This window comes from Branchiostoma lanceolatum, chromosome 19 (genome assembly GCF_035083965.1).
Source record: "Branchiostoma lanceolatum isolate klBraLanc5 chromosome 19, klBraLanc5.hap2, whole genome shotgun sequence".
NCBI lineage: Eukaryota > Metazoa > Chordata > Leptocardii > Amphioxiformes > Branchiostomatidae > Branchiostoma > Branchiostoma lanceolatum.
Genome location: NC_089740.1, coordinates 1,349,940 through 1,367,491, shown reverse-complemented (window position 1 = coordinate 1,367,491; position 17,552 = coordinate 1,349,940). Strand labels below are relative to the sequence as shown.

General features: G+C 40.4%; 1 protein-coding gene across 2 annotated transcripts; it reads right to left on the bottom strand.

Annotated features, from left to right (window-relative positions):
• Positions 1 to 1,537: 1,537 nt before the first annotated feature.
• LOC136425764 (GA-binding protein subunit beta-1-like) lies at positions 1,538 to 17,524 on the bottom strand. Of its 2 annotated transcripts, none has more exons than XM_066414712.1 (12): positions 17,371 to 17,524; positions 12,793 to 12,949; positions 11,731 to 11,822; positions 10,826 to 10,931; positions 10,380 to 10,478; positions 10,010 to 10,075; positions 9,208 to 9,376; positions 8,019 to 8,117; positions 7,502 to 7,660; positions 6,689 to 6,889; positions 5,598 to 5,728; positions 1,538 to 4,253 (listed from the first exon to the last, which is right to left on the bottom strand). In XM_066414712.1, the coding sequence occupies exons 2-12, from the start codon at positions 12,946 to 12,948 to the stop codon at positions 4,083 to 4,085; spliced, it is 1,449 nt and encodes a 482-aa protein (XP_066270809.1). In that variant the 5' UTR covers position 12,949; positions 17,371 to 17,524; the 3' UTR covers positions 1,538 to 4,082. The 2 variants fall into 2 exon arrangements, with proteins under 2 accessions (XP_066270809.1, XP_066270810.1); XM_066414713.1 differs by having other exon boundaries at positions 9,265 to 9,376.
• Positions 17,525 to 17,552: the final 28 nt, after the last annotated feature.

Genomic DNA, 17,552 nt, shown 5'->3' with positions numbered 1-17,552 from the left:
CCACGCCTTCAGCACTGGATTTACCAGTGCTTAGGGACAAGTCAGCACTGGAAAACGAGTGCTGAAAAAAACTCAGCACTGGAAAACGAGTGCTGAACAAACCTCAGCACTGGAAAACGAGTGCTTAGGTGTTTTCAGCACTGGAACGTTATTCTTACCAGTGCTGAAGTGCTGAGAGCAGTGTAAGAAATGCGGCAGGATAACTTGACCACGTTTATAATGAATCTTAGACACCCGGGTACTATGTAAATATACGCCAAAAATAATTACTCAAGCAAATGGATGAAATTGAAACTCTTCTCCAGTTGCTTGAGTATCTAATAATCTTTGGCATGAACAAGTTTATTTCAAGCAAACAACAACTTTGTCATTTTGTTCATTGTGTAATTGTAAAGTAGATGTAGGTATGGGGATGTGTAACAACTAAACAACTTTCTTTCTTTTGAAGATAGTATTGGTTCGATTGTTCAGTAGCTCAACATTTTGAAATTCAACAAGGAAGTAAAATCTATAATTGCCGGTAGGCAAATGAGATCCTGGGAGACTGTAAATTGCCCCCAAACAACGGTACAGCGATACATTTACCCTTTAAACTTTGGACGCCAGGAAGATCTTAAAATCGGTCTCATCGAGGATTTTATCCCGGTATTGGTATCGATATTCAAATCTGTTATTATAGATACACGCTATGGACAATCGCAATAGCGCAAGTAAGTCACCACCGTAACGTATATCAGCACTCCGTTTGCAGTGCGTTCAATATTTGTCAGCACTCGGTTTCCAGTGCTAGCTTCGAATTTTCCAGTGCTGAACTCCACTCACCACTGGTTTTCCAGTGCTGAACTCAACTCAGCACTGGTTTTCCAGTGCTGACAAAAGTTCAGCACTGGTTTTCCAGTGCTGAAGCCACTTTCAGCACTGGAACCGAGTGCTGAAAAAGGAGGGTGTGGTTTTCGTAGTTTTGCCCCAATCAGTAGAGGACTTACTCCCAACCGAGCCCCGTATGCTTTCCAACCTACTCCAAAACATCCCGACCTCTATAGCCACAGACGGCCAAATATCTCCTGTTCGATTCCTAACCGATTGCCAACCCTCTCACTAATTGAAATAGGCATCATCAGCGACTTTTAAAGGAGGGATTATTTTCGTTTTTAATCAAAATAGTACATTCTTCTGAGCAATAAACAATCCACTGCCTGTTACGTCACGCAGATTGGACACGTGACTCGGCGACCGTAAGTTGCAGAAAGTCTATCCCTCAACGGAGACGGGGGTGCCATAGACTTCCTGCACCTTACATGTATAATCCACTGCTCACCGAGTCACGTGTCCTATCTGCATAACGTGACGTCACAGAGGTAGTGGATTGCTCATTCCTTCATAAAGACTAGAGGTGAAGAGTAAAAAATGTGGGTAAGTCCAATTTTTGTGTTGGAAATAGGTTATGGTACCTTTAAGGAACACGAGGTATGGCTTTCCTCACACACGTTTTATGAAGATATTTTGTCTTGCTACACTAAATACAATGAAACATTACTTAATGCCAGGTACCTTGTATGCTATGATACAAACGTTTACAATTTATTTCATTTTGAACTTCTTGGGAAAACAAACTCTATACAGTTCTGTCAAAGAAATCTTGCAAGAAAGGCATAGAAATCTTCACAGCATAGCTTGATATTGTAGTTGTCAATCATGTACATCAAGTTCTTGTATCTAACATTTTGAACAGGCCGGAGGAGTGACTAAGCCTGGGAGAGTGGAATGTTACTTGAGGGGAACTCCCTGCAAAAGCAGAATATATTCTCAGCAAACCAATAAAAATCCAGACTGGTAAAGGAATTTCTACACAGGCCAGATATTTGGACTCAGGTTGTCTTTTTACATCACGCCATTTTAGGCACTCCTATAAATCAAGTAATCCCTAGCTAATTTAACATCTATTTACACACAGAGACACGTAAAGATTTCACTACCAAACGATACATGTGAATATATATGTCAGGGTACAGATTGCCATCAGGCAGAAATCACGTAGAAATCACGATCAAAGTCTCTCCTGGTAGTGACTGCGGGACTGACTGCGGGTACAGTTGGCGATTCTCAAGCAGAGATTCAGTAAAATGCGTGATTCAACTGTAACAGACTGTGGTGGATTCCCTCTCGGTAACCTAACCCTAACTGCAATTCCATCAGGCTGAAAAGAGACTGGGCTTCGACTGGACAGTCTCTACCACCAGAATCACCACTTGTACCTGTAGAAATTGCGGTCACAATCTCTATACTAGCAAAAACTCTGATCGTGATCTCTACTGGTAGCTAGAAAAGCCAATTCTGTCAGATTGTAATGTCTACAAAATATATGTCATATATATTAAGAAAAAGGAATTTCAGCAATTTACAGGAGATAACATCAGTTACATTATCAATGCCTGTAACTTACATGCATCATCTTACATTACTAATAGAGTTGAGTACAGCTATTGTATTACATAAAAAAAAATTATGAATATGTAACGGTTTAAGAAGAATATGTAAATAGTGCCATGGAATGAAATGTCATAAGCTATGCAAATGGCTTGCTATGGCATCATCAGTCATCATAGAACATAACCACAAGTTTAACAACTATCAAATTGTATTGATGAATAAAAGAATGCATAAACATATCTTATAGGTTTGCATAACTTTCTATTCTTAAGCTGTTTGCGTCTAATGCATACATATCAAGTTTCAAACTTTCAACATATTATGTTGTTTCTTATCAGTATTTCTAAATCAATTATTTGAATAAAGCCATGACTTACATGGACAACAGCTGACAATATTCAGCTCTAAAGAATATACATTCTATGATCATGGCTTTTATACGTTGCATATGGGCAATGTATAAATGCGAAAGCCATATACTGTCTCTACAGCTGCATATTTATAAAGATACATGTATCACGTCTTTGGGGATATATTTTCACCAGTGTGATGCACCTGAAAAGTCTGTTGTGTCTTGTCATGTAATGTTAAGGTACAAATTACAATGTTTGAGGAAAATTAACTCCAGAAACAGATATAGACAAGGGTGATGGTGGCATATCAGGACTCACAGTACATTGACACGTATAGGGCTGTGTACCTAAACAATTTACAGGTACAGATACAGCAGTTAAGGTACCTAACCTAAATAAGTTTGGCTGCTTATCTGCAAAATATACATTAGGCTAGCCAACTGCCTTAAGTTTTTAGTCACAGGTAAATCCTCACCTTTGAATTAGGATTTACATAATCTCAAAAATAGTATTTACGAGCTTTCTTGATCTTTAAGTGCAAGACTGTCAAAATTGTCATGTCTGGCACAGGATAACCTTTAAGTCATCTTTATATATTATCTAAAAAAATGGTGTGTTTTTGTTTATAATCAGGACTGGTACTGGTTCACTTGATGTTCAGATCTAGACCTGTCCCTAAACAATTTTACATGTCCAGGGTTTGGGTACACAGCCCTACTCACATGGTTTCAACTCAGCCCACCTAAGATCTGCCCTGACAATGTAGAATCATGTATATTTTTCCATTTCACATTTCATTATTAACCAGTTAAACATAATTGCAATGCTGGACAAAATTAGCTAGTGGCAGTCAGTGGCAACAAAGACTTTTCTAAATACTAAAATAGTGTTTGTGACAGTACTAGTGTGCACCATTTACAACATACATGACATTGTATCTTCAGCTACAGGATTACAATGCTTTAAAAATTGCTAACCAGATTGCAAAGTCATAGACAATCTCTCATGCATAAGTTCTGAAAATACTATTTATACAGCTGACATTGCAAATCCTAACTTAGGGTGGTTTTCTTAGTGTATACACAATAACATCTGCCAACAATGGTGATTAAGAGTTACAAGCACCATTAAGTCTTTCTTTTCAATGTTTTCCCTTTCATTTTAACAATCTCACTGAGTGTCAGAACATCCAACATACCCTTCTAGATCTACATTGCAATGTGTATATTACATGGCTTGTCTTGTATAAGGCATCTGATTTGTGAAAGAAAAAAGAAAAAACAAGAGAGACATGTGAGTTTAAGTGTCCTTCGGCTGTGTTTTGCTGATCTCCATGAGTTTCTGTTTGTACTTCTCGGCCTCCTGCTCTTTCCTGGCCAGCTGTTCCTTGTATCGCTCAGCCTCCTTCTGGGCAGCCTCCAGCTGTTTCTGTAACATTTCCCTCTCCACACTCTCCTGTGTGTGCTTTTCCTGGGGGGGGGGGGGGGGGTACAAAATGGAACATCTGATATCAGTTTCTAGTGCTGAATCCTCAGTCATGAGAACCGTACTGTCTGTCAGAACCTTTGACTAGGCTGGACTGATGGTCTCAAAATAACATGTTAAGGAAGTCTACTATAGACAAGTTCATATCCGAAGGCAGTTGAAGAAACATACTTTTTAGGAAATATATGTGAGTCTGTGACAATGGGATTCTATTGTAACAAAAGGCTACTCAAATACTAGTGCTGGCTATATCTAAGCAAGTTGGCTTCTTTCTTGGAGGAAGAGGAAGACAGAAGTCCTACTGTTAACAACACAGTCCTCAATCAATCATTTTGACAAGTATTTTCAAAAAGCCTTCTTTTCCTCCTCCAAAAGACTGGAGAAATACATTTGTATCAATCTATTATGTACACTTGTACCATCTTCAAAAACAGAGGTGGAGTATCTCAGCAAATACAGATGAGTGTCCCTAACAATACATCCAATAACATCACTTGTCATAGCCATGTTATAAAGCAGTATCATATTGGGACTACTAGAGAGAAAATCAAACTTCTTTGTTTTGCACCAAATACAGGCAACTGTGTTTCAAAACTTTCAAACTTGTGGTACTTTTTAAGCCAAATAACAGTGAGTGATGATCTAAAAAGTTCCTGTCATGCATCTTAAGAAGTGTCTACCTTCCAATGTCATGGACCATTGGGTGGGATTGCCTTGCGTAACGGCAGCATATTTCAAATGTTACTGATCTTGTGCCCTTTGGAAAGGCACTTTACACAACTTTCCTCACTTCACTCACTGACAGGTGTAAATGAGTATCTAGCTTCGGCTATAGGGGTGTCCCTCAGATAGGACATTAAATGGAGGTCCCGTGTTTCTGCCACACCTCGATCATGTTAAAGAACCTGCACTTATCGAAAAGCCAAAGGGTCCTTCCCCGTGTGAGTAAATCAAACCATTCCGGCTAAATAGGGTAGGGAATTTCCCGAGCAGCCTTCGTAACCCCTGCTTCTCCTATTGGGTCAGTTAATCCTAACTCAGTCTTAGTGTCTGAGCAGTTGAGCTAGTCATGACCAAGGAAGAAGAGTCGCTGTAACAGTTACAGTTATGCATTGTATATATGTAACCCGTAACCTCGGAGTGGCCTTTGTGTCACACCTTCAAGTAACCTTTGGGTCTTGTTATGTCACAGTGAACATTTAAGTAAAAAAAAAAAAAGGAATTAAATGAAGACCTCATACCTTACACAATGTACTATGACCCCATAGAATAATCATAAATTTAAAGTAGCACATTGTTGTTGTGTGGCTGTGAGAATATCTAATTTACCTTGAGCCAGTTGAGCTGTGCATTGTCAGCATCACTGTCTCCCCTCATTCTCTTGCTGGGAGGATCGTTGTCAGTGGACACATTTCCCGCTGAGGTTCTCTCCTGGGCTGCTACTGTCACTACTGCAGGGCCTGCCAATAGTACAACTACATCATTCTTACTGTCACTACTGCAGGGCCTGCCAATAGTACAACTACATCATTCTTACTGTCACTACTGCAGGACCTGTCAATGGTACATCAGTCCTACTGTCTCTACTGCAGGACCTGTCAATGGGACATCAGTCAGTAGGACTGATGTACCATTGACAGGTCCTGCAGTAGTGACAGTAGTACTGATGTAGTTGCACCACTGACAGGTCCTGCAGTAGTGACAGTAGGACTGAATATGTACCAGTGACAGGTCCTGCAGTAGTGACAGTAGGACTGATATACGATTGACAGGCCCTGCAGTAGTGTCACTACTGCAGGACCTGTCAATGGTACATCAGTCCTACTGTCACTACTGCAGGACCTGTCAATGGTACATCAGTCCTACTGTCACTACTGCAGGACCTGTCAATGGTAAAACTTCATCAGTCCTACAGTAACTGTTAACTGCTGTCACTACTGCAGACCCGTCAATGGGAGTCTGGCAACTTACATAATTTATCATACATACTATATAACATACATGTACTGGTCTAGAGTATTAGCATGGATTCATAGAGTGCCTCTACCCACTGTTATTCATTATTATAAGATTAGTTCTTTAAATCTTTTAGATTTAACTGTCATGTAATGTACGTTAAGTTGCCATACATTGTACCTGTTAGTGTTACAATTGTTGCGCAATAAAGTTCTTCTATGGAGGATCATACAGATTGGTAGTATTCATTGGCACAGCGACAAATAAAAATCAAAACAAAAATTTAATCACATGAAGGTAACAGTCAAGAAAGATGGCAGATGCTGTCTGAAATGCCTAACCGTTTCCAAATTTTATCCAGTTGCTTTAGAGTAACTGTTACGTGCCTATTACTCAGATGTTTAACCTTCCTCAACGTAACTTTAACTTGGGGTTACAAGACTCCATCTGTTTCTGCCGTGTACCTTGATGGTCCCCTGTTGCCATGGCGACCATGATGGGTGTGTTGGTGGCAGCTGTAGGCACAACTGTGGTCTGTAGTCCTGGAATCTGACCCTGATCTGCTACTATGGTGATGACCCTTTGACCTGACGGTGACCCGACCATCTGACCAATCCCTGACTGGCTCTGACTTTCTGTCTCTGAGACAGTTTCTTCCACTTGCCCTACAGGAAGAAGAGAGTTGCAGATTAAAAAAAATTCACTAGCATTTTCAGTTAGCTTATATCAAAAGTTTCTTCGTACTTGAATTTTATACACGTGGCAATGTTATAAAAAAAAATTAGTACCTAAATGTAATGGTGGTGGGTATTGATACATGGTATTTCTTGCTGGACTGGTCTGAAATACAAACGACTTAAAAAAACTCAGTGGACTAGTTTTTGAACCTAATAGAAACTGAACTGTAACTTACAGTTACTGTGATGTGATTGGTTACAAAAGGGTGCAGTGCTGTCTTTTTGGCGCGAATGTTCATTTTGAGACTGCTTTTTTAAAGTCAGCACTCATATGTATTGAAAATAACTTTATCAACCCAATATTCAATTTGAACAAAATTTGTAGCACTCACCGAGACCTGTACTTATGTCTCATGCTCCGAAATATGATATCATGAATAGTAACTAGTTACAGTAACTGTCAGTCACTGTACTATATAATTATATATCATAATCAGATCAGGTCTGGACCTGGACCAGATCTGGATTTTCTGTACCAGTACCCACCCCTACTACATGTGTATGTAGGCTAGGCAAATTCTGGTTGTTTGATAAATGTACCTGTTGTCTGATTGGTGAGTTTGAGTGCCAGTTTGCCTGCCTCGGTCAGTGTGAGAGTTTGTCCACTCTCTATCGTGATGGTGTGAGGGGACGAGGCCCCTGATGTGGTGGTCTGGATCCCCTGGGACTCCAACCACGACAACACTTCCTGAGCACTACCTGAAAACAACAACAGGATGGGTGGCAATGATATGTGCCTTGTTGTCCATACAACTTTACCTAGAGTACTAATACTACTACTGTTAGTCAGTCTATACAGACTGTGACATGTAGAATACACCAGGTTAGAAAATGGTGAAGGAACAACCAGATATATTCACAAGTAAACATATGTGCAAACTGACAGATGGCAGATAAACTAAGCACAAAAGAACTGAACTTTCTGTTTCATTTACCATAATTCCCAATGTTTTTGAACAGCCTTTTTAATGACAAAAAAAACAAAATATCAATAATTAATAACAGACCAAGAAACAGAAAGTTTCTGCGCTGACTTGACCTAACACATAATACACACCATGCACAGTTGTGGGTGTAGTGAGGGGTGCGGAGGCCTCTGCTAGTGCTGCCAGTGTGGCCAGTACTGACGTTGATCCCGTTTCTGTAGATGTTGTTCCTGAGAATGATATCAATAAATAAGGTTGACATTATTAAGGTCATAGACAAATGAGAAATTGCGCATACTGGATTAAAAAGGTTACTTGGATTAGGATCAGGAAAGGGAACACAACCTCAGCCACATTTGGAACCTCATCCTTGCTGCAATGCAACCTTGTGGCATTAGAGAGAAGTAGTAGAGCACATCACTGATAAAGGCAGTTGAGCCTCTGCCAAACCAAAAAGGTGGTTATGATAAAAAAATTATCTTTTAAATTTCATACATTTCTTGCGTCAGGTCATGTGTGCACGTACTGAGGCAAGAATTTTTACCCTGATGCAAGTATAAATCGGAAGAATATCCGCTGATCAGGTTTGACACAGTGCAGACTGAGAGCAAAATTCACTTAGAAACAAGACTGATAGGTGTGGCCGTCATGACACATCCATTATAATATTAATATGCCATGTTTGTCTCACTGATACAAATACAAATACAATTGGTTTGGCGAAAAAAAATGAAGAATGAATTTTACACTGCAAACCACGCTATATACTTCAGAACAGCGTTATAGGCCTTAATTTGTCTGTGAAGTTATTTGTTACCGGTGACAAATATATGCAGGCAACACAAGGTGTAGCCTTTAACCAGGAGAATTATATATGGTACATGTTCAGAAGCAAAATGTAATGTAAGAAGAGAGTTTCCACTACTGGTCCCAGTGTTTTGAAAATCATGTCAGACTCTATGGAGTGTGTGTGAATAGTTAATTCTGTCTGTGACATCACAGGGAACATGGCAGCGGGTTTAGAACCTGAATGAATGTTTGTTTGAGATTGAGCAAACAGTGCATAATAATAATACTGTTTACATGTCATTTCAAGTTATCGATAATAATGTTTGCTTTGTATCATTCTCAAAAGAATATTTTGGAGAGCTACTTTGCCATAAACTGAACTGGCTGCCATATTGACTGCGACGTCATGGATGGAATTTAACTTGCCTACCTGGCGACAGGAATCAAGAACACTTACTGGAAGTATGACTTGTATGTTTAATGTACAGTAAGAGAAGCAAACTGTAGTGTAAGGAGAGAGTTTGGACTTACTGGCCCCAGAGTTGGTCTTGTTGGAAGGTGTTGTGACAAGAGTAGCTATATTCCCACCTGCGGGCAGGAACACGGGCGTGGCTGCCCCGCTGGTCTGGGTCAGGTAGATCGTCGTGGGGGTACCAGAGGCAGACAGTCTCTCTGTATTGCTACCATTCACATTCCCTTGCTAAAGAAATGAAAAGAATATCAAATTACAGCATTAATTACTCATACCATAAAAGGTTATGTTTTCTATGGTATTTCTGGTTTTGTATGAGGTTGAATAACATATCTCAAGAAGTTATGAAAAGGGGCCGTTAGGCTACGACTCACATTGCACACTTACTGGTACAATACCATACATGTATAAGGAGCGCCTGAATAAAACAGGTATATGTGTCAGTTATTTTGATTCCAATCAAGCTATGGTTGTCAGCTTTGGATGACGCAGAGCTTTCTGACTCAGAAAGAAGTGATTGAAGTTTAGGCCCTCTAGAAGTCTGTCTTGAACTGCAGGTGCCTAATTTTTGTTAAAGACCTCAAAACAGGATAACTGAGGAGGCATGAATGATTTCATGCTTTGGAGCAATCCCACTAGGAAACCAATCTGTTGAATAAATCAAAGCCATTTCAATCAAAATTACACTTACAGCAACATCTGAGGAAGACAAACATTTCTTTAACTGTTGGTAGCTGAATATGAGCATTTGCGGTTAATAATATTGAGTCAAGAATGGTACATGACCTTTTTTCAAATCAGAGAAAACATGAAGCACGCAACCCTACGTGTGGAGAGTAATTAATATTCTGATGATCTTACCCTCAGTAGGTTGAGCATTTCATCATCCCCTTTGTCCATTGTTATGTCAAATGCAGTCTTTTCAAACTGGAAAAAATCAAAAGCACAGACTGACTATTAGTTGATAAAATGGACATATGGCGAGTGGCCATCAAGCTGCCCCCCCCCCCCCATGTGCAAGCATGTCCAACCCCCAGATGATGGGGAACAGAGGACATTAAACCGGATAGTGTCAGTGATATACATGTAAGTTGGTAACTTGGGTTTGGTCAATCCATGGACCTTGTTTGTTACTTGATACTTATTAATAGTCATATCTTGACATCTTGAGATCACTTTATCACTTGTACATAATATGTAGCTGGTACTGACCATATTGAGAGGTTCTCACCTTACTCTCTACATACAGTTCAGCTCCGTTCCTCAGCAGGCACTTAGCAATGTCTTTATTACCAGCCTCCACTGCCCAGTGGAGGGGGGTCATCCTCAGCTAGATTCAATTTCAACAATTATCTGTTTAACAAATTAAACTGCAACGTCAATATGTGTTACGACAAAATATCTGTATTTCATATTAATGATGATATTAATAACAATTATATGAAAATGGGCTTTATACTAACAAAAGATGGTGGCAAGGCCATACATGATTCAACAATATAGGCTGATTGCATCAACATCAACACCACAATCATCTATCAACAATCATGCATCTTAAAATCAAGAATATACAGTACAGCTTTCAGCATATACATTACATGTATGTCTTGCAGGATATGCCACATACAATACATCGCTTCCATCTGACATTTGAAATATTTCTTATTCGATGCCTACCATGTCCTTGGCATTTACATCAGCCCCATTCTTGATGAGCATCTCCACAATGTCCAGATGTCCCTCCTGGGCTGCCATGTGCAGAGGAGTCCTGTCCACCTTTGTCCTGGACACAACAAGGTGACCATTAAATTTAAGAAAAAGATGCAGAAAATACAAAGTCTTGACCTTTATTACCAAATACAGTCTGGCCAATTTATGTATATCAAGCAGATCTATAGTGGATGCCACTCAAACACAGAAGAAGAATGTACCAGTATACTATTCATGATGTACAAAATAGCTAATAAACTGGTGGACATACATGTACCGACTGTACTAAAAAATAGTCCTGCCTTTAAGTACCAGGGTGGCCAACCCAGAATTGACGTGTTCAAAACTACTCATTCAGTCATTGCTACCAAGTTCTGTTGGAGCATCTTCTTTGGATAACTTCAAACAATGCTAGATGTTGAAAGGTTAGGTGCAACAGGTCGTTCAGTGTGACATAACCAGCTGCTGTTGCGCCACGTGCACGTTTCTGCGAAGCTGGCGTGTTACACCCAAGGACAGTTATACCAGCTACAACTGTATACAGATTACGCAGATACAGAAGCTGGTGTGTTACACTGAAGGGTGGTTATACCGGCTATATACAAAATGTAGATTCAGAACCTGTTGTTACACTGAAGGGCAATTATAACAGCTATATTATAGATACAGATACAGTAATTGTAACAGTAACAGAAATGAGGCCATATACATATGCATGTATGAGCCAGCTAAAAGCCAATGCTGGTGCACGTCCTGTGTCCAGGTTGGATGATGCTCCAAGTGTCAACACAGATTGGCAGGATGACACTGGGCAGTGTCCAAGTGTTTTCAGAGAAACTGGTGATAAGTAAGCTGTACTATGGTAAGCTGACCTTGCGTCCCGACTGACCCCTGCCCTCAGTAAGACCTCTGCAGTGGACGTGTGGCCATGTTGGGCTGCAAAGTGGAGTGGGGAGGTTCCCAGCTGTACATGTAGGCACAATATTACTGTACTATACATGCTAGGGAGACATGTAATTATAACATGATAGATTTTATAATGTAATTGTAAAAAACTACACATGACATTGTATGTACATGTATGAATGAATGATTGATGATGTGAACATCTTGCCTCCTCCCCCTCCCCTTAAACTAATAAAAGATATAGGAATCCATAAAATCTTGTCTATGTCACCTTCATGTAAGGCCCCAGTGACTAGGTCTTGACAATATTATATTAGATGACAATGTGCGCATCCATGTGCGCATCCATTTTCCAAAAAGAAAAATCGCAACCATATTGTAAAACACAGTACAAAGAAGCTGCAACATTGGCAAAAACACATTGTATACTGTAAATTGCAATAAAACGTTGGAAAGCTGATTCTAATATATAATGAGCAAGTCATCAGATTGAGGAAGATGTTTAGAACAAAAATGAAAAATGTGTTTGATACCATGTTCTGTGTATTCAATACTTTGTTCAACCTTCCTGACCACCATGACCACTTAGATTTCATAATGAAGAAAACTCATTTTTTTCACCTGTTTTCCTTCCCTTTGGGGTACCCAGAGGATGTTGATCATACGAGGGGACATCAGAATAAAACACCTTTTTTGTATATACCATTATAGCAGGTTCACTTTTGTATGAAATGAGATGAAATTTAGCGCAAATGTAGGAACATCTCTTCTTGAGGATGAGGTATCTCAAACAATGTGTTTTGGAGATTTTTACCAATACCAGCGACTGAGTTGATTTCAAAATGACCACTCCCTTGGAAGCTTGTCGGAGGCAAACAGCAGTACAAGGGAAGTTCAACTAGCAGTAAAAGAGAAATTTCCCTGACCCACTTACAATTATTGTAGGGGACTGAAACTGCACATGTATCAAAATGCATATCTCTATGAGCCACATGCTTATTTTCATTTCTGAACTCAGTTTTTCTCACCCAGTCTGTAGTAAACGGTGCTCCATTAGACATGAGCATCCTGACTTCTTCATCAAGGCCCTTCCTGGCTGCATCCAGCAGTCTCTTTCCCAGGTCCACCAGGGTGAGGGCTGCAGCCTGCCCCGGGGTGGGGTTCACGTTGGCCGCCAGAGACATCCTGGGGTCATGGATAAAAGGTTAATATGATTATGAAGTGGCACTGTGTCTAGGGCACGGTATCTGAAGCCCGGAGCCCATCCCTCTCCTTCCACCGCCTTTTACCTCGGATTCCCCAACCCTACACCTGGCCATGTGTGGGAGGAAAGTTGTGTTAAGTGCATTTCCCAAGGACATGTAATGTCTAGCCATGAATGCCAGGAATGGAACCCGTGACCTTTCGATCTTGCATCTGATAGCTGACTGTAGCCACTTGGCCATTCGACACCACCGTGGACATGTTTATATAATTATAATTTCTACAGAAATTCAGGACCACAGTCTCTATTCAAATATGATTTATATATATCACGACCAGCAAGACATGTGTACTTATGAGAACTGACATGCAATCAGAATAGTATATATATGTAATATAATTATAATATAATTCCTTTTGTATTGTTCATCTCAGTTCAGTTCATCCTCATTAGTGAGGTCACACCATTGTCTCCAAAAGTTCCTGTTGGGCATGACAGATCTAGAGTGCAGTTCATCAGCCTGTAGACCCACTTACTTGTACTATCTCTTTAATTACATGAAGTGTCCACACCTACTAAAGAGGCAAGTTGGAAAAAAGACCTTTAGCTTGATGGTCATAATCCATCATCTTCTAGACCTCCCTAATGGAAAGGCTTCAATTCATTGTCTCTTATAATTCATTTCGTCCAGGGCCATGCCTTTAACTTTCAATTGCAGATCTAGATACTCCTTCATGCACCATACACTCACACAAAGGCACACACACGCAGTCACACACACAAGAAGGCGACAATATGCCTGGGGCTGGAGTGCAATTGCAAGCAGCCATGCATTGACATGATGGATATACCTAACTTGGAACTCAATTCTAGAAAAATATGGTCGGTATCATCATCATCATCATCATCATCCACTGGTCTCTGCATCTGCAGTCGTTGAAACGTCCTGCAGCTGCATTTAGTCTTTTTTCATGTTGGTATTTCTTTATGTCGGTATGTATTCCATTATTTCTGAATATTCATGTAAGTCTCAAATATGAATTGTTTTCTTTCAAGTTGACATTGAATTCGAACAACTAGTATCAGTAGTTGAATTCCTTTAGTTGCAGTATTAAACAAAGTCAACATTCTGATAACCCTCATAGACCCTCCAGGTTATTATACTGATATGTTGAATGTACTGAATCAGAAACATTTTCTAATCCAATTTCAATGAAATTGTTGTGTTCTTGGCCCCGGGGTGAACGGTGTAAACTTAGTGACATAATAACTAAGTGCATGTCACCCATAATTTCTTTATTTATAAAAAAAGTAGTGTAACCATCAAGTGAACCATCCAGCAACATTAAGTTAAGTCTTAGGCCTACGGATCAGTTGTGTTTCGAGTTACAGTCCTGAAAAAATTAGTGTCAGCAGGTGGGGATTCTCTCTTTCTTTCTACAACCACATGAAAAGAGGTAATGGCGTGCTGCGAAAATTAACTGACCCACATGACACTTGAGGGGGCGAGGCATGGGACGTAACTCATTCCCCATGAAGTTACATGCTGGAGGCTATAGCATTGCTCAATCACCGCTGACGGCAGGACATCCCTCCCGACATGGTCAGTAGAAAATGTGGTGCTGCTTTCAACTCATTCCCCATGAAGTTACAAGCTGGAGGCTAAAGCATTGGTCAACCACCGCTGACGGCAGGGACATCCCTCCCGACATGGTCAGTAGAAAATGTGTTGCTGCTTTCCTGCCCAAAACTTCTACTTATGGGGGGGGGGGGGGGGGGGTTACTTAATCAAGCTGTATACACAAGGTGTTTCATCGCATATGAATTCCCAGTGTAGTTGCTTCAGATGATGGTACAACAAGCTCTTTTCTGCATTTGTTGTACAGTAGAATCCACTTAACTGCACCACCCATTTGTCAGCGTTTTTGGTGCAATTATCCGGCTGGTGCAATTATGCGAAATGCCCAGCTGGACCGCACCACCATGGACGAGGGGTGTATTGTTAGTCAGAAACACTAGCACAAATAAAACACGCCCCGCGACCCGCCCGGGACCTCCCATACGATTCCTATCAACGTGACTGTCAATGGAGACCGCCTTCTTTTGTTACTCAAAACAGTTTTAAACATATTGGCGGTATTGCGCCTTTACACCGGCAGGTATCAGCTCATTTGTACAGCGTTTGCCGATTTTTAGCGCACCTTTAATGTCAACTTGTCGAGGATTTTTGCAAAATTTTGGTGCAGTTATCCGGCATTGGTGACAATGCGTGGTGCAGATATGCGGAGTCACTAACAATGCAGTGAATGGGAACTTTGGGATTTTGGGATTTGGTGCAATTAAATGGAAGGTGCGTTTATCCGGGGTGCAATTAAGTGGCTTCGTCTGTAGTTAGTCTATTGAGATGTATACACATCTACAAGGACATGTCTACATGAAATCAAGGAGGTTTTATATTATATATGAGACCTCATTGGTTGAATACAGGAATAAAAGACCTGTTGGTCATGATATCATATTTTGTCGCCTCAATTCTTGTTAACAAGACTTACGATCTCAAAATTTGAAAATATAGAAATCTTGTTTTTTTTGGCCCGCCTTGTTTTTTTGTTGCCCTATCTCATTAATTTTGGAGTCTGCGGAGGATGTCATCCATAAAATTTACTTGCTGTGGCCTAATGATAAAAGTAATGATAAAAGATAATGAAATTCATGTTACAACAATTTTCCTTGATCACTTGCTGCAAGTTCCAAGTAGAAAATGCATATACACTGTATCATGTACATTTTCACTTGTTGAATTTGAAGCACCGTGGCCCCCGGTTAGGGAACCTATGCCTAATTTTTCAACATTATTATTATATTTTATCGAAGTGGCGAGGAAGATCATCATGATTTGAGCAAGCGTACAGTTATTCTGTTCAATATTCATATACTTATTAGGTATGGTCCTCAGGCATAATTGAATAGATGCAACCTACCTGCTTATTATCTTATATCCTTCGGACAGTCGTGTGAACACAGTTTACCTCGACTGTCAATTTTGACATTTTCCGGGGGGTACTTTTATTTCAGGGGGTACCTATATTAGATTTTGAAGATTTTTCCGGGGGGTACTTATATTCCAGAGGGTACTTCTATTTGAGAGGTGAGAGTATTGAGATTTACCACATTTGTGGAAGGATGAACATGACAGGTGACTATCACCTTTTCAAGACATCAACCTGGACCTGACTGTAAGGTTCGATCCACTCACACCAGGAAGGACCCCTACTCTTTTCCATAAGTGAGGAGGGTTTTTTACGTGCTCAAAGTGTGGCTCTCCTCAAAGTCAAACACGGGACCTCTGTTTAACGTCCTACTTGAGGGACATACCTAATTAAAGCTAGGTACTTTCTGCCAACATCTTCCTGTTAATGAAATGTTCTTGTACACTTTCACAAATTACAAATAGTAATAGACAGCACACTTTTTTTTTAATAATCACCAATAATTTGTTTATTAGAAACAAGTTCAACGATGTGGGATTAAAATATGACTTACCAGCAAGGATTCCTCAGATGACAATTAAGCGTGCAAAAATTCAGTGCTCAATAAAATTCATTAATAGTCGACAAATGCATGTAAACAAGATTCTGATGCATGTCTACCCTGTACACATGAAAACAAGGCTGTTTCCCTGATGTTTACCAGGGATCGGCGACTGATAGGATTTGATCGCAGGTTATTGCGGACAGGATTAGTCTTGTTTCTTGGCTGCCCTGATAGCTTTGGTCCTACCTACCTATGAGTTTTATCTTTTGTACCTACGGTGTGACCATCTTTGTCTATCAGTCTCTGGCATGATTTGCAGATGATGTTCCTTGCAGCTCGTTCCTTGAGCATGGACAGAGTGGATATTCCTGGATAATCACTAAAAAGATAATCTCCGTGTATGCATCTAGGTCTATATATGATGTCCAGAAAGGTAGCCTAGCCTGGTAGCCAGAACGGCCTGCTAGACGGTAACCTACTACTAGTACTAGACTGCCCAGGGTTTTCCGTATACCCAAACTCAGTCAGACATCTCCCAGACGTTGGCCCCCAAATTATCACATCACGCCCTAATCCAACAATTTCAGTAGTATTCTGCAAAGGATTCACATCTTGTTTTCCCTCCTATCGACCCCCGTATCCTGAAAACAAGCACGCACACACTGAGAGCCAAACTTGACGTTCTGATGAGGTTCTTTTCGTCGTAAATTCCCGGTAAAGATGGACGAGAAAATGTCGCAAAAGCGGAAATCGAGCCCTGAGGAAAGGGCACATCCGGCTGGAAGCTTGACCTGGAAAAAGATCGTTCAAACAAACCAAAAGTATTTTCTAAAGGACTAGAATTTTTTCCAGATATTTTTGCACGTACCTTTTCTTGTTTAGAGTCAGCAAAAGTGGGGTTCGGGACTAGGATTGGTGACTTTTCGCCAGTACAAGGAGAAATATTTTGTAGGCGGCCGGAAGTCTGTTTGTTATTTCCGGAAGCACATGGCGTAGGCAGCGGCCTCTTCACATTCGTCTGGCGGAAGGTTAATCTAGGATAGATAAGAT